The 25,066-nt window shown below is 41.7% G+C and overlaps 2 protein-coding genes and 1 pseudogene across 4 annotated transcripts in view; 2 read left to right on the forward strand and 1 right to left on the reverse strand.

The window, feature by feature from the left end:
- LOC146576990 (protein NLRC3-like) overlaps nucleotides 1-25,066 on the forward strand; it is a 460,027-nt gene that overhangs the window by 380,633 nt on the left and 54,328 nt on the right. The gene's annotated exons all lie outside the window — the stretch shown is intronic.
- LOC146576995 (uncharacterized) overlaps nucleotides 1-25,066 on the reverse strand; it is a 259,842-nt pseudogene that overhangs the window by 199,115 nt on the left and 35,661 nt on the right.
- LOC146576996 (neoverrucotoxin subunit alpha-like) overlaps nucleotides 1-25,066 on the forward strand; it is a 37,329-nt gene that overhangs the window by 7,565 nt on the left and 4,698 nt on the right. Inside the window, exons 4-8 of one of the 2 annotated variants that reach the window (XM_085268147.1) lie at nucleotides 494-572; nucleotides 734-920; nucleotides 1,049-2,843; nucleotides 7,128-7,301; nucleotides 13,807-13,980. In XM_085268147.1, coding sequence (XP_085124273.1) covers nucleotides 494-572; nucleotides 734-920; nucleotides 1,049-2,843; nucleotides 7,128-7,301; nucleotides 13,807-13,980 — 2,409 coding nt within the window. Of the gene's footprint in view, nucleotides 1-493; nucleotides 573-733; nucleotides 921-1,048; nucleotides 2,844-7,127; nucleotides 7,302-13,806; nucleotides 13,981-21,520; nucleotides 21,577-25,066 lie in introns of those variants that run through there. The other variant, XM_085268148.1, reaches the window with a different exon arrangement.

Consider the following 25,066-nt stretch of genomic DNA (forward strand, 5'->3'; position numbering starts at 1 on the left):
TCTAATTTTCTGAACTTAAGAATTTATGATGCTGGAAACAACATGGAGACTATAACACAACATTTCCACTGTGTTCATAGAATGAATGTAAAACTGTCAGACATTCATTAAATATGCAAAATGTCTACAGAAGCATCAGAGGGTCAGACGTGAAGCACTCAGTGATTTTGATCAAATGACTCATCAGTTATTGATCTGTACTACACTGATCTACCACGTTAGTAAAGCTGGTGTTCTGGTGGTGGAGGGAGACTCGGATCATGTTCTGGTTTTGGAGCAGTGATCTGCTGATGGTTCAGTTTGATGAGCTTCTTCAAAATCATCCCTGACATCACCACTGAAAGGACGTCCATGAAAACAGACTGAAAATTACTGATATGTTCACAATCTGAGAGTTTAAAACTTGACAGACTTGATTCAGATGAAGTTATTTGAGCAGAAACTCCTGGATCTTTATCCTGTGTTGATCTAATCCTTCATGGTTCCTCCACAGAGTGGACCAGCAGAGCTCAGAGGTTCCCAGTGGTCAGTCTGCCCAGCAGCATCAAACACAGCTGGACTCCATATTTATGGTCTGTACATGTACAACAACTACTGTTACATCTGTTCTGTTCACAGTCATCTCCATGCTGCTCTTTGTAGACCAGTGGATCGTCAGTGTGTCCAACATGGATCTGATGTTTGGCTCCATGATTTCAGTCTGATTGGCTCATTCATAAATATTCTGTTCCAGCTGCTGGAGGACAACATCATCACTTTTGTGAAGAACGAGCTGAAGAAGATCCAGAAGGTTCTGAGTCCAGATTACCCAGAATGCTTAGAGAGTCAGAGGAGCAGCAGCAGAGAGGCATTTGTGAAGATCACAGTGGACTTCCTGAGGAGAATGAAGCAGGAGGAGCTGGCTGACCGTCTGCAGAGCAGTAAGAGGATTTATCTAAAGATTTAAGCTGCTGGATAAATGAACATTTTCCAGAGATGGAAGATGGAGCAACATGTTTTAAAGATTAGTTCTTTTTGGAATTGAGTGTTTATTTTTCTTCTCATTCAGAACTTCAAGCTCCAGTTTGTCATCGTAACCTTAAATCCACCCTGAAGAAGAAGTTCCAGTGTGTGTTTGAGGGCATCGCTAAAGCAGGAAACCCAACCCTCCTGAATCAGATCTACACAGAGCTCTACATCACAGAGGGAGGGACTGCAGAGGTCAATGATGAACATGAGGTCAGACAGATTGAAACAGCATCCAGGAAACCAGACAGACCAGAAACAACCATCAGACAAGAAGACATCTTTAAAGCCTCACCTGGAAGAGATGAACCAATCAGAACAGTGCTGACAAAGGGAGTGGCTGGCATTGGGAAAACAGTCTTAACACAGAAATACAGCCTGGACTGGGCTGAAGACAAAGCCAACCAGGACATCCAGTTCATATTTCCATTCACTTTCAGAGAGCTGAATGTGCTGAAAGAGGAAAAGTTCAGCTTGGTGGGACTTGTTCATCACTTCTTTACTGAAACCAAAGAAGCAGGAATCTGCAGCTTTGAAGACTTCCAGGTTGTGTTCATCTTTGATGGTCTGGATGAGTGTCGACTTCCTCTGGACTTCCACAAAACTACAATCCTAACTGACCCTAGAAAGTCCACCTCAGTGGATGTGCTGCTGATAAACCTCATCAGGGGGAAACTGCTTCCCTCTGCTCGCCTCTGGATAACCACACGACCTGCAGCAGCCAATCAGATCCCTCCTGACTGTGTCGGCATGGTGACAGAGGTCAGAGGGTTCACTGACCCACAGAAGGAGGAGTACTTCAGGAAGAGATTCAGAGATGAGGAGCAGGCCAGCAGCATCATCTCCCACATCAAGACATCACGAAGCCTCCACATCATGTGTCACATCCCAGTCTTCTGCTGGATCACTGCTACAGTTCTGGAGGATGTGCTGGAAACCAGAGAGGGAGGACAGCTGCCCAACACCCTGACTGAGATGTACATCCACTTCCTGGTGGTTCAGGCCAAAGTGAAGAAGGTCAAGTATGATGGAGGAGCTGAGACAGATGCACACTGGAGTCCAGAGAGCAGGAAGATGATGGAGTCTCTGGGAAAACTGGCTTTTGATCAGCTGCAGAAAGGAAACCTGATCTTCTATGAATCAGACCTGACAGAGTGTGGCATCGATATCAGAGCAGCCTCAGTGTACTCAGGAGTGTTCACACAGATCTTTAAAGAGGAGAGAGGACTGTACCAGGACAAGGTGTTCTGCTTCATCCATCTGAGTGTTCAGGAGTTTCTGGCTGCTCTTCATGTCCATCGGACCTTCATCAACTCTGGGCTCAATCTGCTGGAAGAACAAACAACCCCCAAGAAGTCTAACACAGGAGAATCTGCAGAGAAACACTTCTACCAGAGTGCTGTGAACAAGGCCTTACAGAGTCCAAATGGACACCTGGACTTGTTCCTCCGCTTCCTCCTGGGTCTTTCATTGCAGACCAATCAGACTCTCCTACGAGGTCTGCTGACACAGACAGGAAGTAGCTCACAGACCAATCAGGAAACAGTCCAGTACATCAAGGAGAAGCTCAGTAAGAATCTGTCTGCAGAGAAAAGCATCAATCTGATCCACTGTCTGAATGAACTGAATGATCGTTCTCTAGTGGAGGAGATCCAGCAGTCCCTGAGATCAGGACGTCTCTCCACAGGTTATCTGTCTCCTGCTCAGTGGTCAGCTCTGGTCTTCATCTTACTGTCATCAGAAGAAGATCTGGATGAGTTTGACCTGCAGAAATACTCTGCTTCAGAGAAGGCTCTTCTGAGGCTGCTGCCAGTGGTCAAAGCCTCCAACAAAGCTCTGTAAGTAAACATGAACTCATCGCTTCATTCTTAAAATCATGGGAAATAAATCAGAGGTGCTCAGTTCAAAGAACACTACCACTTTAGAAAAATTAAAAAATAGTCACTAAAATAGTCATGATACTTTAAATATTTCTCTCCAGCAGGACATGTCAGCATTTCTGAAATATTTTTGTCTTCAACTCGAATCAAAGCACAATCCAGATCCAGCCTATAAGAACATGAGCTCTGATCCTTCAGCCCCTCTGACAGGTTTATTATCCTCAAGTTGTTCACTTGTCTCCAACAACCAGGAGTCTAGCTCTGTTTTTTAAAGCAAATACTTGAGCTACCAGACTGCATCTACATCGTTTTCAGATGTTCTTATTTTAAGGTCTGGTTTGTGTCTCATCTTTATTGCAATCCCCCATGTCTCTCTGTTTTTCAAATATAAATCTGTTACCTCGGTGTGGCCAGAACAACATGGTGAACCCAAAATACAGACAAAGGTGAAGGAACTGAATATTACTAGACGTGAAGGCTTTATTTACACACAGGAACTTGACACTTGGAATTTTTTAACATGAACTGTGAACTATGGCGGAAGTCAAGCACTTGAAGCTGTGAGCATGAAGTGGGCTCTGTGGTAGGTTTCCGGAAATGGGTCTTGGTTGATGGTAATCTGAGTCACTGTAACAGAGGTAGAGCAGCATCAGAAAGATCACTGGTGGAGGTTACAGTAAGTGAACGAGGTTATCTTCAATGTCTTATTTGGGGTTTCTGTAGCTCAGGAGGTAAAGCTGGTCTGATCTGACCTACTGATCGGAAGGTTGGTGGTTCGATCCCTGGCTCCTCCAGTCTGCATGTCAAGTATCCTTGGGCAAGATACTAACCCCAACTTGCTCTCCGATGCATCCATCAGAGTATGAATGTGCGTGAATGTACTTAGAAAGCACTAAGTTCAGATAAAGTGTTTGTGAGAATGGGTGTGATTGGGTGGATGTGGCATGTTGTATAGAGCGCTGTGAGTACTCCGGGAGAGTAGAAAAATGCTATATAAGAATCAGTCCATTTACCATTTACTTGTCAGCAGTCGGAAAGCAACTTGGGGAAGGCAGGTGGTGAGGTCTGGGTGAGTACTTGTTAGCTTTGAATCCAGGCCAAGTGGTCCAGTAAGTCTAAGAGACGAAAGGCATTAATGTGGCTGTGAGTGAATCAAGAAGACCAGCATCCAGGAAAACGTGACTGAACTGCAAGGGTGAGTAGATGATCCGAGGATTAGGAGGTTAGCAGAGTTATTGGGAGTGCTGATGTTATATTCAGCCTAGTGGATTACTGTCAGGTATGGACAGTGGACAGGCTGACCAGGCTTCACCCAAAGGCAGAAACCAGAGTCTAGTGGGAAACCACCGCCGCTCACACAGACCATGACAGCAGCATGACCCCCCCCCCCCCCCCCCCCCCCCAAAGCATTCTCTTTCACTTGGCATCATTTACCTCTCCCTTCTCCAATTTCTGATGTGTCCACCTTTGCAATGATAACTGTGATCAGGGTGAACCAAAAAGGTGCCGTGGTGAACAGATACTTCAGTTTGGTGAATGCAGTTTCAGCTTTGGGGGACCAGATGCATGCTGAGACTTGAGTGGTGCAGCTACCTGACTATAGTTGAAAATGAACAGTCTATAAAAATTTGCTATTCCCAAAACCCATTGGAGATGCTTCTTGAATCTACAATGGGTACAAGGGGTAGGCCACTCTGTTAAAGCTTTCACATTTGCCAGATCCGTCTTCACCTGCCCCCGTGCCAAAATGTAACTGAAAAAAGTTATTGATGAGGAATGGAATTCACACTTTTTTGCTTTGACATAAGGTTTATTCTCCAGCAAACCTTGGAAAAATAGCATGGACATGAGACTGATGTTCCTCGCAGGTTTTGGGAAAAATGAGGATATCATCCAGATACACCAATACGAACCTGTCAAGGAAGTCCCGGAGGACATCGTTAACTAATCTTGAAACATCGCGGGAGCATTAGTTAACCCAGGCGGCATGACCAAATACTCGTAGTCCCCCAATGGCATGTTTAAAACGGTCTTCCACTTGTCTCCCTGATTGATCTGGAAAAAGTGGTAAGCGTTGCGGATGTGGGGTTTTGTAAACCCAGTGGCACTGTGAAATGGCCTGAAAGCAGAGCTAATGAGGTAATAGGTACTTATTCTTGATGGTAATATCACTGAGGCCCCTGAAGTAAATGCATGGCCAGAGAGAGCCATCCTTTTTCCCCACAAAAAAGAAGTTCCAACTTGAGATGACAATCGTTGGATTATGCCTGCACCGAGGGATTCCTTAATGTACTTTTCCATAGCCGCACACTCAGGTCTAAGCAGGTTATACAGCCAGCTAGAAGGCCGGGTGGAGCCAGAGAGTAGTTCTATGGTGCTGTCCTGTGGTTTGTGAGGTGGCAGTGAAAGCGCTTTACTTTTGCTAAATACTTCCTGAAGATCATGACATTTGGTGGGGACAGAGGAGAGATCTAAAACAGTCTCAGTGTTGGTTGATGGTTCCACAGGTTCCGGTGGACGGGCAGAAACAAGGCAATTTGAATGACAGAACAGACTCTAACTGATTACCCTCTGACCTGACCAGTCTAAGTGGGGGTTATGTAATTCTAGCCAAGGAAAGCCGAGTATGAGTGGTTTGTGAGGTGCATGAAAAGCAAAAAAGGTAAGTGTTTTCTTGTGATTGCCAGGGGTGACAGGCTCTGTGCGCTGAGTTATGTGAGGGGACACTCGGTTATTTAATGACTTAGTGGGAATGGGCGGATTAAGGGGGCATAGAGGGATGTTTAACTGTCTCGCTAACTCAGACTCCATGAGGTTCTAATTGAACAAGAGCCTGAAAGGTCTGGTTAACTAGAACAGAGAGTTGGAGTTGCAATCTGGGTTTTTATGTTTGTGTGAGTATCCTCCACCCTTATCCCTGAACTTTCCAGTGGGCAGACCCTGGTGTGGAATCGAAAACAGACAGGTTCATCACGAGAAGCAAGCTGATCTTTCATGGTTTGATTTAATGACTGAAAAACATACAGCGGACGGTGGTTAGCACTGTTGCCGCACAGCAAGAAGGTCCTGAGCAAAAGTCTTTACAAACTCAACCAGGAAATCATCATGCGAGCAGAAAGAAAGAGGATGAGCAGATAGGTAAGCAAGAGAAACCCGCCAGCGTCCCAGGTTTCCAGAGAAGGTTCAGGTTCTAGGTACCTGAAATGGGATGTAATTCAATTCAATTTTATTTATATAGTGCCAAATCACAACAGTCACCTCAATGCGCTTTATATTGTACAGTAATAGATACAGAGAAAAACCCAACAATCATATGACCCCCTATGAGCAAACACTTTGGCGACAGTGGGAAGGAAAAACTCCCTTTTAACACTATGAAATCATCCAATCAAAATAAAGTTGGCCTTTAGGGAGAGCGGGGCTTTAAAGGGGAATGAGCCAAAGCAGCTTTTAGACAGAAAATGAAATGAGAGTCCAGGATGTGATACATTATTTATAACTACATTTACAGTAATCACACATATTAGAATTAATAAAGTGACCAGCAGTACTGCAGTAAGTGTAATACTGCAGTACTCACAGGCCTGTGCCAGCAGACACTGAACTACTGTCACTAAATCAACCTGCTCTTCACTGGTTTCCATTTACATACATTGGAATAATTGTGTTTAATTTGAAATATTTTTCTTCTGTTACACTTAAATTCTTGAACATTTTTTTATTTAATTGTGCATTGTAGTGTACTCATTTGTACACATTTGATTACTTAGATTCAACATATAAAGAGATTTTATTTGATAATAAATATTATTGTTTTGTTGTTCTTGTTATTTTTTTCAGGCTGAGCAGCTGTAACCTGTCAGAGAAAGTCTGTACAGATTTGTTGTCAGTGGTCAGCTCCCAGTCCTGTAGTCTGAGAGAGCTGGACTTGAGTACCGACAGCCTGAAGGCTTCAGCAGTAAAGCTTCTGTCTGCTGCAGTGGAGAGTCCACACGCCAAACTGAATATTCTGAGGTCTGACCGATTTGTATTCTTTTTTCTTTTGTTTGTTTGTTTTGTTTTGTTTTTAACTGAGAAAATAAATCCAGCAATTTAAACAGTAGAGGTAAACTTGATCAATTTACTGTTGTTTCGTACCACATCTGCTCAGCATAAAACAACAAGGATTCTTAAAATATAAGATTAGTTATTGCACCCTGATTACACTTTAACATCAGTCTTTGTTCATGTTTTCATTTTCAGACTCAACGTCTGTGAACTTCTAGCGGAAAACTGTGAAGCTGTGTCCTCAATGCTCAGCTCTCAGTCCTCTACTCTGACAGAGCTGGACCTGAGTATCAAAAATGTGCAGGATTCAGGAGTGAAGATTCTGTCTGCTGGACTACAAAGTTTAAAGTGTAAACTAAATACTCTGAGGTCAGATCAATTGACATTTAGTTTTTTTTAAATGAACCAATTAAACATTTTATTCAAGGCTTCCGGTTCCGGCGCTCGTGGGGATGGACACCTAGTACGAGAGCTCTCGACTGAAACTTATTAAAACTGCCCCAAGTAAATTAATACACTATCTAAGTGCACATAAAGAGGAAAAAGGGGTTTAAATGATGTCCAGAAAGAACAAAATAGCTAAGAAGTTAACGTTTGAAAACGTGGAAGATGGCAATGTGCAGCTAACAGAAGGGGCTAACGTTAGCCCCTATAGGGCTAGCCGAGGCCACTCTCCCACTCCTAGCCGCGAGGATTCTGGGACAGAAGATGAGGTTGACCCAGCAAGTTTGACGCTGATACTGAAAGAACTGAGAGGCGTTGGGAAAGAGGTGAAAGAATTTCGAAAAGACACGAAAACGCAACTGGTGGAAATAAGGGGTGAGTTGGATAAAGCCAATGCGCGGCTTAATGATGTGGAAACCAGGGTTGCAGAACACAAAGATAAGCTTCAGAACACAGACGAGATTTTGTCTGAGATACTAACAATGCAATTCAATTTTATTTATGTAGCGCCAAATCACAACAAAAGTCACCTCAAGGCACTTCATAGATACAGAGAAAAACCCAACAATCACATGACCCCCTATGAACAAGCACTTTGGTGACAGTGGGAAGGAAAAACTCCCTTTTAACAGGAAGAAACCTCCGGCAGAACCAGGCTCAGGGAGGGGCGGGGCCATCTGCTGTGATTGGTTGGGGTGAGAGAAGGAAGACAGGATAAAGACATGCTGTGGAAGAGAGACAGAGGTTAATAACAGATATGATTCAATGCAGAGAGGTCTGTTAACACATAGTGAGTGAGAAAGGTGACTGGAAAGGAAAAACTCAATGCATCATGGGAATCCCCGGCAGCCTACGTCTATTGCAGCATAACTAAGGGAGGATTCAGGGTCACCTGGCCCAGCCCTATCTATATGCTTTAGCAAAAAGGAAAGTTTGAAGCTGATCTTCAAAGTAGAGAGGGCGTCTGTCTCCTGAACTCAAACTGGGAGCTGCTTCCACACCCAGTCCAACATAGCCAGGCTTTCTTTGCTGCTTTGACAAAACCTCAAATCCCAGTCAGAGATGATGAGCATCATCACAGTGATGATCATTTCTCTGTAACCCAGGCTTTCTGCTTCAGGATCTGTGCACGCTCACAGAACAAGGAGACCTTTAAACATCATTTCACTAAATGGATGGATTGAGCTCAGCCTACAGATGAACTGGTGCCAGAGATCATAAAGAACATCAAACAGTCAAATTCAACACTTTTAATGGAAATATGAGATTAATCTTAAAAGTAGAGATAGTGTCTGTCCCCTGAATCCAAACTGGAAGCTGGTTCCACAGAAGAGGGGCCTGAAAACTGAAGGCTCTGCCTCCCATTCTACTTTTAAATACTTTAGGAACAACAAGTAGGCCTGCAGAGCGAGAGCGAAGTGCTCTAATAGGGTGATATGGTACTACAAGGTCATTAAGATAAGATTGGGCCTGATTATTTAAGACCTTGTATGTGAGGAGCAGGATTTTGAATTCAATTCTGGATTTAACAGGAAGCCAATGAAGGGAAGCCAATACAGGAGAAATCTGCTCGCTCTTTCTAGTCCCTGTCAGGACTCTTGCTGCAGCATTTTGGATTAACTGAAGGCTTTTCAGGGAGTTTTTTGGACATCCTGATAATAATGAATTACAGTCGTCCAGCCTGGAAGTAATAAATGCATGAACTAGTTTTTCAGCGTCACTCTGAGACAGGATATTTCTAACTTTAGAGATGTTGCGCAAATGGAAGAAAGCATGCAGGAAAAGTTTCAAACAAAACTAACATCACTGGAGGCTTACTCGAGGAGGGAGTCGCTCTGACTGTACGGGGTGCTGGAGGGAGAAGAATCGGGAGCTCCATCTATGGCCCACTTTGTGGAGAAGCTACTCCGGGAGAATCTCGCCATCCCACCATCAACACCGTTACAAATTCAGAGAGCACACAGAGCGTTATCGTTACTCCCTCCGGACGGCTCCCAACCCAGATCGATCCTGGTAAAATTCCTGTGCTTCACGGTTAAAGAAGAAGTGCTGAGGCTCGCTTGGCAAAAGAAAGGTTTTATGTGGAATTCCAGCAAGATTAACCTCGACCACGATTACCCCCCTGAGATCATGGCTTTGAGGAAGGAGTATGCAGAGGCACGAAAGGTCCTAAAAGAGAAGAATGTACGGTTTAGGACCCTCTACTCAGCGCGCCTTAAGGTTTTTTTCGAAGAAGGAGCGAAAACCTACAACACGGTGGAGGAGGCAACGGCTGACCTGGCGAGTCGGGGCCTGCCGGTAAAGGTGATTACACCACCGGCAACCCCCAGAGAAAAACTACAAAGATGCCCGCTGTGGCGGGGAGTTGGTGGTCGGCGTCTGCGTCAGATCCGAGGAGCTGCGGGATATAGAGAGAAGCTGCAAGTATACAGACGTGAAGAGAACGAATTTAATGTTATGTATTAGCTATGGACAACATGGTGAAATATGGTTACTGTCGAGCTAAAATGGGTGGGGCTTCTCGTGCTGTGAGTGACGTCGCAGTGGAAAGCCCCCTAACTCAGGGGGTAATAAGGGGTTTCCCTTCAAGTTGTGAGGGTGTCAGTGGAAGTGCTCCACTGTCAGAAGCCAGCTTAGGAGCTTTCAAGCTCCAGTTATGTTCAAATGTTTTCAGTTCATTCCTAACTTTTTTCACTTGTTACTGTTTTAAGAGGGGGTTGCCTGCTGCTATTGAGTTTATGCGCTGTGGTAACTTAATATATCTTTATGGGAAGTGAGTCAGTGAAAGTAATCTCTTTTAATGTTAACGGGGTTCTGAACGTGATTAAGATGAATAAGATACTGTCCAAACTAAGGAAGGAGAAGGCCCAGATTGCATTACTTCAGGAGACACACATGAACCAAGTAGATCACTTGAGATTGAAAAGAAAGGGTTTTAAATATGTATTCTCCTCTTCCGTTAAGTCCAAACACAAGAGGGGTGTGGCTACACTTATCTCTGGTACTCTTAACTATGAACATATCTCAGAACTCTGTGACGAGGAAGGCAGATTGGTTAGAATAACAGAAAGGATAGAGGGGTCTGAAATCACAATTTTAAATGTTTATGCTCCCCCTGGGAGCGATTGGCTATTCTATAGGAATATGTTTGAGTTAATGGTGGATTCTCAGGGGATAGTTGTCTGTGGGGGGGTTTTAACTTTAGACTTGACCCTAAACTAGACTCCTCCTCCCCAACCAACCAGGTAACAGCACTTACTAGAAAAGTCAATTCCTATATGGTAGAGATGGGGATAATAGATGTATGGAGGGACCGCTACGCATCTACCAGAAATTTCACTCATTACTCTGGTTCATTTAAACACTGACATATTAACAAGAGATCTATCTGACCACAGTCCTATCTCTGTATCTTTGTGGCTAGGAAAAAACGTACCACACTGTGGAAATTTAACTCGCACCTTGATGATCCTGCCATAGTTTCCAAATTAAAGGTAGACATTAAAGAATTTCTAGAGGTTAATGACACAGGGGAGGTATCTCCAACTAGTCTTTGGGATACGCTCAAAGCGGTAATGAGAGGTAAATTAATTTCTATCGCCTCCCACTTAAAGAGAGTTAAAGGGCAAAAGTTAGCAGATCTACAGGTAAATTTAAAGTTGAAAGAATAGGAAGACATAAACACCGCAAATCCTACTGTGAAGCAGGATATCAGGAAAATACAGGGTGAAATTAATGATATTTACACCCAGGAGGCCCAAAATAACTTAATTTTTTTGAGGCAAAAATACTATGAGACAGGAGGGAAATCTGCAAAATATCTGGCACATAAATAACGCAAACAACTAGAGGAAAGTATGATATACCAAATCAAGGACCCCAAGACTAATATTCTGGAAACAAAATTAGAAGACATTCAGAAATGTTTTGAGACCTTCTTTAGGGAGCTGTACTCACAGCCCAATGCTACGGAGGAGAATTGTATTGATGCCTTTCTAAGCTCTCTAGAATTACCTTCACTCCCGTCTCTCAAAAATGAGCTTCTAACACATCCCATTTTAGTGGAAGAAATTAATGCTTTTTCCAGATTAAAACCAGGTAAGGCAGTTGGGCCGGACGGGTTCAGTTCTCAGTGGTATCGCACCCTGAGGGCAGATCTAGTCCCCACATTGCTGAAGTCATTTAACTACATCCTACAGGAGGGAGAAATCCCACCCTCCTGGAGGGAGGCAACTATTTCAATTATCCCAAAAGAGGGGAAAGATAAATGAGAATGTGGAAACTATCGACCAATCAGTGTCCTTAACTTGGATGACAAACTATTTACTTCTATTCTTGCTCGTAGACTGGAGAAGTTGGTACCTGACCTCATCGATTTAGATCAGACTGGTTTCATTCACTATAGACAAACAACTGACAACATTAGGAGAATATTACACATCTCTGCTCAAATACAAAAGAACAAAACTCAATCAATGATAGGAAGCTTGGACGCTGAGAAAGCCTTCAACTCGGTCAGATGGGTATTTCTGTATAAGGTTCTGGGGAAGTTTGGCTTTCACGACAAGTTTATTAGAGTAATCCAAGGTCTGTATGCTCGACCCTCAGCCCGTATTAAGGTGAATGGTGATCTCTCCAAGCCCTTTGCTCTGGAACATGGCTGTAGGCAGGGTTGTGCAATCTCGCCACTTCTCTGATTTATTCATAGAAACATTTGGCCAAACGATTAGACAAAATCATAACATTAGGGGTGTTGCATTGTCAGGAGTTGAACATAAAGTGGTAATGTTCGCGGATGATGTACTGGTCTGCCTGGAGGAGCCAGAGAGGTCTTTTAGTGAGTTGATGTCTACTTTAAGTGATTTGGGGAAGTTATCTGGTTATAAGGTCAATATTTCAAAAACACAGGTGATGACTTTAAATTATACAGCTTCTGTAGCTTTACGTAGGGATAACGAGAAAAATAAGTACCTGGGAATATATTTGACTGCGGACCTCTCGGGGCTCTTTCAGGCAAACTACGAGCCAATATCTGCAAGTATAAAAGCTGATCTGCACAGATGGAATCTGGTCCCCTTCATGAGTCTCAGCTCCCAGGTAACTTTTAAAGCATGGATATCCTGTGGCCTTACAACATTCCTCTCTCTTACTCATAGAAATATTGTGCTCAGATTTGAGACCCACAGGACAACCTGACAAAATACAACTTTCATAGAAACTTACAGCTGAGATCATATATTGATCATGAATGCCAACTTCAATGATGCTGAGTCGCATTTTTTCCTCATCCTGAAAAATGCCACAACCATGACCCCTACTAAATCTATTTCTAAACTATACAAAGCCCTCTCTAGTGCCAGCAAGGATAACACTTTATACACTAAGGATAAATGGGAAAGGGAATCAGGGATTGCTATTTCTGTGGGGGAGTGGGAAAATGTTTTGTACTGCCAGTGGTCCATGTACAGTTCTATGAGCTGGAAGGAACATGGCTGGAAGAATATTATTAGGTACTTCAAGACTCCATATCAGGAGAGGTACAAAGGGGCTTATATGCAATGCTGGAGACAATGCGGCTCGACTGTTACTAACCATTTTCATGTCTTTTGGGACTGTCCCAAGTTAAAAAACGTTCAGGTCTCCTTAAGTGCAGTCTTTAACGTTCAAATACCTTTAGATTTTAAGGTTTTATACATGGGTTTGGTCCCCTTTCTGGAATGTAGGAGTGAGATTAAGTTGGTGCAATTACTCTTGGTAGCAAGTAAAAAAACAATTACTAGAAGATGGTTAAGCCCAGCCCAGCCTACCCTAGACGACTGGTTTGGGATCATTTTAGAGATATTTAGGATGGAAAAACTTACATATCTGTTAAGAAATCAAAAAGCCAAATTCTACCAAATTTGGAACAATTGGATCCAATTCATCACCCCCACGAGGGCTGACTTCACTTGATCTCGCTATTACTTGGTTGTTTTTGTTTTGTTTTTACATTTACTTCTGTTACTATTGTTTGTTTATTTAGGTATTTGTTCACAATGATTGCAGCATGGGCACCCCTCCCAGTTTGTGTTTATAGTTCCATGTAATGTGTTCTATATATCTCCTTCGGGGGAGCATGCGAGCAACTGTCCTAGTAATAGCTAGTGGAGGTTAATATGCACCCGCTGATCACTTTGTTTATCATTTGCTCTCCTGGACTTAATCTAAAACCTGGAAGGACTTTGTTCCCATGTTATTCATATACTGCTATGCAGATGGTTTTTTCTTGTCCAATCCAAATAAAGATATAATTAAAAAAAAACATTTTATTCAAGTTCATCCATATGATGTTGTATCTTAGTATGTTAAGGTTTCATCAAAAATAAAAAGATGGCATGTAATATAATAACAAACTTTACATAAGTATTATAGATTATCTTTTGTTTTTCAGACTGGGTGGCTGTAACCTGTCAGAGAGAAGCTGTGAAGCTCTGTGCTCAGTCCTCAGCTCCCAGTCCTCCAGTCTGAGAGAGCTGGACCTGAGTAACTCTGACCTGCAGGATTCAGGAGTGAAGCTTCTGTCTGCTGGACTAAAGAGTTCACAGTGTGCAGTGGAAACTCTCAGGTCAGGATTCAAACGTTAACACATATGATCATTTAAAATGTGAATTATATTATTGATTGACTTATCTATAGAGCTTTTAGCTAAACTTATATTTATATTTGAGTGGATTATTAGACTCTGAATTACTGTGTAAAATTTGTCACAGTCATACGATTTTGTTTATTTTTAAACAACATTCATGTACTGGCCATTTTACATAAATTTGGCTAATCTTCTACAATATATACATTTGATTTCGTTAGGAACAAAATGTTCAAATTACATATTTTGCTGGATATTGGGTATTAATGAAATTATTATGTCTTTAATGACACCACATTTCCATTTGTTGGAGGTTACTGGTGGTATTGCTTCAGTGTTTGAGTTTTCCTTGCAAAGAAACATCTGGAATTTAACAATACATGTTTTAAAGCTGTTTTCTCCAAAGGGATTTGTATTAGTGATGGTAAATTTGATTCTTTTTACCGAATCGAGTTTAAATGAGTCACTCACCAAAATGAATCGGGTTTTTTAAGTCATTTGAGTCTCTGAGTCAGTTGCCCAGAGAGTGCCAAAAATGTACTTTTTCTCTCAAACTTAATTTGTTTTTATTTTCATGTAAATCCTACTGCTACGATGAGTGACTGAAAAATAAAAACAACTATTTTATAGAGCAAAAAAGAATAAGATTTCTAAATTGGACATTTATTTTTGTTTATGTTATTAGTATTTCCTCAAATGTGTTAAATATATATTTTCTCATCTAAATAATTTAGTCAAATAGTGATTTTCAGATTATTTTACTTACATTACTGCAGCAGATTGCGAGTCAGACACTGTTTTTTTTTAATAGTGGTGGAAATGAGTTCATATATTTTCCTTTAGTCTGCTTATCATCTTTGCACAAAAACAAAGTGTAGACTGAATGTTATATTGCATCAGTCAGACTATCAGGCTTCATCTCAGATGAAGGAGTGACTCTTCCGTGGTAACAAACTGTGAGTTTCAGCAGCTGAGAGGCAGGAGGGAAGGGTGAGTGAGTGGTCTTGATGCATTCTCAGTCTAGACTAGACTAGAAAGAGGGGCGCTGCTCTTGTGGCGACCAGCAGGTTGTCTCTCTCTGTCAGTGTTTTAACTTATTTTATTTCATTCTTTTATTCCTTTATATATATTTTTTTTTGCCTGAGGAAATTCTATAGCATCGGCTTGTGCTTTGTGGAACTTCTTTTAACGAAGATGGGTTTTTTATTTCGCATGATTTTATTGGCAATCCTGACGGTTGTTTGGAGTCATTCCTTTACCATCAATAATCCTGGCTAATGTGCAGTCTCTGAGGAGTAAATTGGATGAACTGCATTTGAATGTCGCACACTTGCGTGGCTACAGGGATACATGTCTAATGGCATTCACAGAGACTTGGCTCAAGGACTCTGACCCTGATTGTTCTCTGGAACTAAATGGCTTCGGGTTTCCCATACGTTTGGATCGAGACCCCGGAGCTACCCAGAAATCTCAAGGAGGAGTGTGTTTGTATATAAATCAGAAATGGTGTAAAAATGTGACCGTTCGTAGACAAGTGTGTCTGCCTGACATTGAGCTCCTCTCTGTGTCTTTGAGGCCGTTTTATCTGCCGAGGGAATTCCCACAGATCAACGTCACCATTGTTTACATCCACCCTAAAGCGAATCCTAAGAATGCGACTGACACCATCTCCATTTTTTTCCTAATAACAAACCATGGTCTTCAAAAGGTCTTATGAGGCTGATTCATGAAAGGAAAAAAGCTTTTATTGAAGGGAATATCTTGAAAGTTAGAGAAATTAGGAAGGAGATCAGATCAGAAATTAAAAAAGCCAAAGTAAAATACAAGGATAAGGTAGAGGCGGAGATGGGTAGCAATAACTTAAGGGTGGCCTGGGCAGGCATGAAACACATGACTGGTCACTGTTACAGTGACTGTAATAAGATAAGTCTTCCTGGTTTTAGTTCAGACTCTCAGTTAGCAAGTAGAGAAGCTTATAGACCCTCTACAATTTGCATACAGGCCTCGTAGACGTGTTGATGATGCAGTGGTCACTCTGTTGAACTTCCTTTATCGCCATCTTGATGGCGCCAAAGCTCATGCTCAGCTCTTATTTATTGATTTTTCTTCAGCTTTTAATACTATCCAGCCACATCTTTTAGCTGATAAACTTCTTAACCAGTTTACACTTGATCTTAATCTCGTTGGTTGGGTTTTAGACTTTTTAACTGACAGATCTCAGTGTGTGAGAGTGAACGGCTGTTTTTCCAAACAGCTGAACTCTTCCACTGGCTCACCGCAAGGTTGTTGTCTCTCTCCTCTACTGTATATTTTGTACACTAATGACTGTCGTAGTACACAGGCCAACAGGCATTTCATTAAATACGCAGATGACACAGTCATTGTAAGCCTCCTTCATGGTGAAGAGGATTCCCATGGGCCTGTTGTGGATGAGTTTGTTTCGTGGTGTGATCAGTCCTTCTTAATGATCAGCACCTTGAAAACCAAGGACATGGTTATTGACTTCAGGGAGACATCCCCTCATCCTGCGCTAACAGTGGTAAATGTGCAGCCATTGAACTGGTGGACAGTTATAAGTATTTGGGGGTTGTTCTTGATAAAGCTCTGTGCTTTGAGTCACATCTTGCTGCTACAGTGAAAAAGGTTCAACAAAGACTTTTTAAGGAGGTTGAGAGGTTTCAATGTTTCATCTGCAATGATGACTCGTTTTTTATAAAAGTTTTATTGAATCTGTTTTAACTTTCTGTATCATTGCTTGGTACGGTAATATGTCTCTGAATAATAAGACCAGACTTAACAACCTGGTTAAAGTGGCTGGTAAGATTTCAGGGAGGTCTCAGGTCCAGCTTGTGGACTTTTATAACAGGCAGGTGCTGAGGAAGGCGACCTCTGTCATGTTGTGTTCAGATCATCCTCTCTTTAATGATTTTCAACTGCTTCCATCAGGTCGTCGTTATAAAGTGCCTGCAGTGAAGACAAAGAGACATAGATTGTCTTTTGTACCTACTGCTATTATCATAGTTAATAACACTGAACCATATGTGTTGTTGCCATTGCACATTGTACTTTTTTGATGAAAAATCTAGGTTGTTTTCTCAGGCTTATATTATATTATATTATTTTGGAGTGTGTATGTGATGTGTTGGTTGCCTGTTTGTTTGTTTGTACGGACATCTACAACTATATGTAAAAATACAAAACAAAACAATTTTCAATTTGTTCTAGTTTATTGCACTTTTTGCTGTATATGTATATATGTATATGTAGTTACTATGGACTGAATGCATACATATTATTAAAATTTGGGCTATAACGGTTGTATTGATGTATAGCAACTTGAACTGCTCCCCAAAATGGCACTACAGCAGTGGTTCCCAAACTTTTTTTGCTGGGCCCCCCTTTGTTTTACACGAAAAACGTTCGCCTCCCCCCCGGCGCGTGAACAGCACGCACACGCACTAACACATCCTCCAACCACACACGCCCATATTTTGCTCCATTGCGGTTTATTTCACACCTCAAACATTTAGTAAACAATTAAGCAAATACAAGTAATCTGCAATAAATTACAGGTAGTAAGAAAATAAACTACTAAATCTTTTACGCTACGTCCGCACCTACACTGGTATTTTTGAAAACGCAGCTGTTTCATCCAAACAGTGTTTCAAATCACCAAAAACTGAGATTTTTTTAAAACTCCTTTTTTGCGGACGAGGAATACAGAGTTCATCTGGCAACGTCAAAGGTTGCGCCTTTTTTCACGTCACGTTATTGTTTATGTGAGATGAATTGCAGAATGGCAGACAGAGACAAAATACTGTTAATCTGAGTATCTGCAGGTTTCACACGCAGTTACTGTCCCTCCATTTACAAAGGCGTCACGGGTAGTTGTTTTTTCTTCTTCTGTAATACTAATCAACATTGCTGTCAATACATTTTCAAAAAATGCCTCTCTGTGCAAAATGGGTTCAAAAACATAAACAGCTGTGGGATCCTGTTTGTCTGTGATTTGAATCGAGGGAACAAATCGTGGCAGGATCAGCCTGATGTTATTTGTATCCCGCTGTAACTTTACTCTATAAAGAGCAAACATCTCCAACATGTCAGGAGTAGTTAGTCACTACAACAAGTGTTTGTGAACTAAAAATTAAGAATGTGGGATCCTGTTTGTCCATGATTGGAAGAGCCCAGCGCTGCTCCCGACGCAGGGACCTACCTCAGCACCTGTGCAGGTGAAGCCAAAGGGCAGATTTGCTTCACCATATTTTCTAGTCTTTGGCTTAGAATGAAGTTGGTTTGGAAACATATTCAGCGATGCTTCATCTCCTGCTTTGCGTTTCTGTGGGCGCCGTGCTAGCAGTGTTCAAGCGTTTTGTTCCCCTCCCTTTTCATACCGCGCCCCCCCTGCCATGGCTCTGCGCCCCCCCTAGGGGGCGGGCACCACAGTTTGGGAAGGTCTGCACTACAGCATGTAAAAATCTAAAGATAAGCTCTGGCAGACTTGGTTCTATGGTAGGTCTTAAAGGGTTTAACATCAAAGATTCAGTGGAGAGCTACTGTAACAGCTGAACAGAAAAACTCTTCCTCCCCTGGTGTGCTACTCTTCACAACCCGCAGGACTTTCACCCTCAAGAGATGGAAAAGGGGAACGAGGGCCGACGTCCAGGTGAAACTGAGAAGCTACCAGAGGCTAGCTTCTTGGCTGTGGGGAGAATCCTGGTGCCTGCGTCCACTTCCTCTCCTGACATTTAGTTAATATGTTACGCCGGTGACTGGGACCTGGGCTCTGTGGCTCAGAAGCAGTTTTTCTCACGGTGTGTCCGTCAAACGTTCACTGTTTTTATTGATAACAGCTATGTCTGCTCATCGATCATTGCTTCCCCCAGCTCTGGAGTCGCTGCCCTGCCCAGCAGGTCTACAGGTCTGCATTGTCTTTATTTCAAGTGCCGCTGCAGTCAGCTGTTGATTTTGCAGATCGACCGTCATCAACTCGGTTGGCCCCGCTTAACGTTCGCTCCATAACAAACAAATCATTTATTCTAAGCGATCTCTTTATTAAAGAGTCTCTAGATTTCATGTGTCTGACTGAGACGTGGCAGCAAAATAAGAATTATGTCCAATGTTCCCTCTAATGTTTCATGTGTCTGAGCGAACACACAAACTCCCTGAGCGGTCCCTTGGATCACTGGATCACGTTGTCATTAACGTGGCTTCACTCTACATCAACCAAAACACCGGTGTCGGCACATGAGGACGCTGTCATAGCCCGTCAGCGACGTTGATTAGCTGCGTATATACGAATGTGAATCATTGGCTGGACTATGGGATAAGGCGGCATCGTTCTAAATACTGGAGCAGCCAGTCACTGACTAACACTGCAAAGCAGAATTGGTAACGTATTTATTTTAATTTCAATTCAGGTTAGTATTTAGTATTTAGTGTTTATTTATTTATTGTCATTGTCAAGAACAATGAAATTGCGTTTGGGGCTTCCATACAACCCAAAAAAAAAGAAGAAAATAATAAATACCCCTTAAAACCCAAGTGTACATATTTAACCCAGTGTGACTCCAATGCAATAAGACAATCCTTAGCAACAACATGAGAACATGACAAGTAATGTTCGTAGAAAATCAGACAAAGACCTGAGAAACATGACAAAGTACAACAATGCAACCCATTCAATATTATTGTACTGTGAGATATGATATCAGATATGATAGTTATCTATTTAAGAAGGAGGGGGGGGCAGGAGGGGGAAGAGAATAAAGATATGATGCACCAATGCAGACCAGTTCATTGCTATTAAGAAGTTGGATATGGTTATTGTCCGTGAGAGGGGGGCAGAGAGTTCAGGAGCCTCACAGCCTGTTAGATATCTTTTTGTGCGCAGTGCAGATACTCTGTGTGCAGAGAGCGTGTCAGCGGATTGCGCCCGTGTGCAGCTTAGAGGGAACATTGATTATGTCCACTTGAATGAAATCTGCCCGGCTGGCTGCTCCGTCATCTGAACTCCGCGTCTTTTAGGACGTGGTGGAGGACTCGCTGTTGTTTACCAGGACAGATTCACATGCAGTCTGATGACCTCGGACTCCTTTTCTGCATTTGAGTCACAGATGATGGTCAGTTCTCTAAAAACCAGTTATTGTATTTTATTCTACCTGATGGGGTCTTTCTAACTGAATTTAATGACCTTCTGACATCCATCATTTCATTGGAGAAGGTTGGGAGATTTGAGCCGTCATATTGATGAAGCATCCTGTAACACTGCTGCTGAGCTCATCACTGTCACTGAGTCTTTTAACTTTAGGCAGCATGTTTCTGGCCCCACACATACAAAGGGTCACACACTGGATCTTGTTTTCTCCCTGGGTTTAAATATACATGATGTATGTGTGGAGGATGTCCATGTGAGTGACCATAGCTGCATATTTTTTAACTTGTTATTTTACTTGGATCCTTCATCTCCTAAACTGATGATCCAAAGGCAGATTATAAACCAAGATGCTGCTGGAAGGTTCTCTGCCATGTTTGACCCTCGCATGGCTCGTAGTGACCTCGACTCACGTATTTTATCCTTTAATGATCAATGCAAGTTGTTGGAAAGCCCACTGATAACATGTTTACATGGCTAAAATGTTATGGCTCATTCATTGATAGTATTTTCGCCATAGAAATTGTTATGTCCTATATTGTTGAACCCACCATGTCTATGCTGATGCTCTTTGAACGCACCACATACATACTCGAGGCCATGCAGTGGCTGCTAGTCTGTGTTCTCAGTATTTTTATGTGTCAGTTCCAGTTTTAGAGCTCTAAAGTGCAGCTATCGTGTTAGGAATATGTTGTGTCCTTGGGCTTTACCCTACTTGCCTACTGGTGTTGGCCAGAGGGGCCGATGGCGCGATATGGCAGCCTCGCTTCTGTCAGTCTGCCCCAGGGCAGCTGTGGCTACAACCGTAGCTGCCTCCACCAGTGTATGAATGTGAGAGTGACTGAATAGTGGCATTGTAAAGCGCTTTGGGTGCCTTGAAAAGCGCTATATAAATCCAATCCATTATTATTATTATTATTTTACCACTCGCTGCATTCTTGATGTTCATGTTCTTCTCTTTCCCCTCACCCTGCAACCAGTCATGGTAGATGCTCCTCCTGGAGCCTGTTTTCACTGGGAGGATCTTTGTGTCAAAGGGAGTTCTTCTTCCCACCATCACCAAGTGCTGCTCACAGTGGAGGCGGTTACCTTACACTGTTAAACAGCTTCAGATGACTGTTGTTGTCTGTTGGGTATTGTCACTTATAAATAAAGTTACATTGAATGGATGTATGGATGGATAGATGTTATTGTGACAAAGAGAAAACGATTGTTGACAGATTGATTGTTGTTTTGTGTGTCTGCAGTCTGTCAGGCTGTCTGATCACAGAGGAAGGCTGTACTTCTCTGGCCTCAGCTCTGAGCTCCAACCCCTCCCATCTGAGACAGCTGGACCTGAGCTACAATCATCCAGGTCTCTCAGGAATGAAGCTGCTGTCGGCTGGACTGAAGGATCCAGGCTGGAGACTGGACACTCTCAGGTATGGAGAGAATGTCTGATAGAGGAGGAAGAGCTGGAAACATTTCCTGTGTCCTTCACTCACTTCCTGTTTGTTTCCTGCAGATGAGACATGAACAATCACACATGCAGGAATATTTTCAGGGACAGACACACTAGTCTAGCTGGATAGTTCATGGATATTTATGTAGGGGTCTCCAAGGAGTCTGGTTGCAGGAACATTTAGGTCACAGGTGTACCTGATATAGATACCAGTGTACCTAATAAAGTGTCAGCCATGTGTATGTTTCCCATGCTGTATGTCCACAGTGACAGAAGGATGAAACAAGGCTGTGAATCATTTCAGTCTGTGTTTGTGACAAAGAGGCAGACAGGAGCAGCTAACATTTGGAAATGGAAGCTTAAATAATGACAAACTCTACATTCACAGCTGAATTAACAATAAATTTGTTCTCAAGTGCACATTTAGCAGCTAATGCTATTACTGTTTTCCCTTGCTTTCTACAACTTGAGCAGCTATTGCTAAGTAGGCCACTTTGCTCTGCTAAGGATTTATGTGACCATGATGAAAACTCTGATAAGCTAATGCTGCTAAGCTAATACTGTTTATGGGCCCTGTTAGAATCAATATTTCATTCTCATTCTGTTGTTTGAGAACAATATTAACGTTTCACATCATTATAAAACAAGAGAAAAGGGTATTAGCGTTAGCTACTAATGCTTATTCACCTCAAATTAGCTTTAGCTGCTAATGGTAGCCTACTTAGCAATAACTGCTCACTAATATAATGCTAATTCACATCAAATTAGCATTAGCTGCTCAAGTTGTTATAAGGAAAGAGAAAACGGTATTAGCATTAGCTGCTAATAATTGTTCACCCCTAATTAGAGTTAGCCCCTAATGGCAGCCTACTTAGCATTAACTCCTGACGTCGTTGTAATGCAGGGGAAAAGAGTTACCATTATCGGATAATGCTAATTCACATCAAATTAACATTAGTTAACAACGGTAGACTTCGTATCATTAGCTGCTATCATTCTTACAAAGCAAACAGTATGAGCATTAGCTATTAATGCTTTCTCATCTAACATTAGAATTGGCCACTAATGGCGTATTGTTAAAAAGTAAAAAAACACATTGTTAGCATAAACGGATGATGCTAATTCACCTAAATTAGCATTAGCTAATGATGGCTACATACCTAGCATTAGCTACTGATATTGATATAAATCAAGAAAATATGGTATTAGCATTAGCTTTTAATGCTTTTTCATCTAAAATTAGAATTAGCCACTAATGGCGTGCTATTTAGCATTACCTCTTCACATCGCAGGGGAAACGTTAAAATTAAATAAAAAAAAATGTTCAGATTAGCTACTCATATTGTTAAAAAGTAAGAAAAAACATTGTTAGCATAAGCGGATAATGCTAATTCACCTCAAATTAGTATTAGCTAATAACGGCAACCTACTTAGCATTAGCTGGTCACATTGTTATAATGCAAGAAAATATGGTATTAGCATTAGCTGCCAATTCCTAAATACCTAAAATTAGCATTACCTGTAATGGAAGTCTACTTAGCATTAACTCCTCACTAATGTAATGCTAATTCACATCAAATTAGCTTTAGCTTTAGTATTAGCTGCTAGCACCAGCCTACCCAGCACTAGCTGCTCATATTGTTAAAAGGGAAGAGAAAACGATATTAGCATTAGCTGGTAATAATTATTCACCCCTAATTAGAATTAGCTGCTAATGGCAGCATACTTAGCATTAACTCCTCACATCGTTATAATGCAAATGAGGCTAACTTACATTAAATTAGACTGCTGTTATTAGCTAATGCTATTTAGCAGTAGCTGCTCACATTGTTATAAAGCAAAGGAAAACGATATGAGCATTAGGTTCTAATGCGTATTTGCCTTTAATTAGACGTAGGTGCTAATGGCGACCTACTCAGCATTAGCAGCTCAGATGTTGTATTGCTAGGGAAAAGAGTGTTAGCATTAGCCGTTCACATTGTTATAAAGTTAAGGGAAATAGTGTTAGCATTAGCTACTCACATTGTTAAAAAGTAAGTGTTAGCATTAGTGCATAATGCTAATTCACATCCAATTAGCATTAGTTAATAACGGCAGCCTATTTAGCATTAGCAGATAATGTTGAATTTGGCCCACTGGAAAAGTTAAGAACTCAAGATTTAGGAGTGTTTCTCGATAGCTCTTTCTCATTTGAGAAACAAATAAATGTTGTTATTAAAACCAGCTGTAAGCTTTATATTGTTGATTGTCATTTCCCATATGGAAAAGATATATAAATCTTATAAAGTTTGTATCTGTCTTGTGTGAAACTTGTATGAAAAGCATACAAGAGTGAAAACAGATATAAGATCCCTTGAAAAATTATATAATGAAACTTGTATGTTTTCGATACTTACTAAAACAATATATGAAAGTAATGAGAAAGTGGCCACTTTCGTGAGTATGACTTTCATCATATAAGTTTTTAGTCTTTTCCATATGGGATATGCTTAAAAATATTTACTCATATATGCTTAGAGTTGTATAATCGATTGCATAATGATAGAGGTTTGATCCTGAGTAGTCTGTAAAGACTCTGTGTGCCTTCCAGAGTGCTCTGGCATGCACACACCACTTGGGGCCATGAGAGAGGTCGTACCCTCTCTTACTGATTTATGGTGTAGGACAGGGGTCTCAAACTCAATTTAGCTGGGGGCCGCTGCAGGCAGAGTCTGGGTGAGGCTGGGCCGCATTAGGTTTTCCACAAGAAAGGCATGGTTAAAAAATTCCAATCTTCTCAAATCTCTTTATTTTTATTTTTTAACACAAAATATGAAAAATGAATAAACAAATTAAGAATTAATAAGAAAAAAAATCAATCTGTAATACATAAATAAAATAATAAGATATTTTTAGTCAGTGAACTTGTGTGTTTCTTTCAGTCTTCTATATCTGCTGTGTTTAGATTGAAATGTCTGTATTAACAGTTCTATAACCTTCTTCTGAACATGAATGGAACACTGTAGAAAATGAACTGTTCTTCTGAACATGGCTTCTCTTGCCTACTCCTTGCTGCTAGAGACCTGGCAGCGTTTCCTCTCGCATAGCCGAGCCAGATTTGGCCTGAGGGAGGAAGCAGTTGCGGCCCTCAGTATGTCTTGAAGATGATCATCCGTAAGTCTGGACCTGTACTTGGACTTATTGAAGTTCAAAGTGGAGAAGAGCTTTTGGCACAAGTATGTGCTACCAAAAAGGCACATGGTCCGCTTGAACATTCGGGAAAGCCGAGGGAAACTAGGGCTCAATTCTCTCAAAAATTGTCCAAGCTTGTCTGCTTTTCCACTCACCTCCCTGAACTTTGCTTTGAGTTCAGAGTTGCACTGCAGCTCAATGAGCTCCATTTGAAGCACAGAAGGGGCATCTTGCACATCAAAGGAGAAGGGGTCCGCAAAAATGTGAAAGGTGGCTCTGTGTGTCTTGAAGTCAGCAAA

The sequence above is a fragment of the Mchenga conophoros genome, linkage group LG3 (assembly GCF_057382185.1).
Source record: "Mchenga conophoros isolate Kocher_MC1m ecotype Shallow Benthic linkage group LG3, M_conophoros_male_GT1.1, whole genome shotgun sequence".
NCBI lineage: Eukaryota > Metazoa > Chordata > Actinopteri > Cichliformes > Cichlidae > Mchenga > Mchenga conophoros.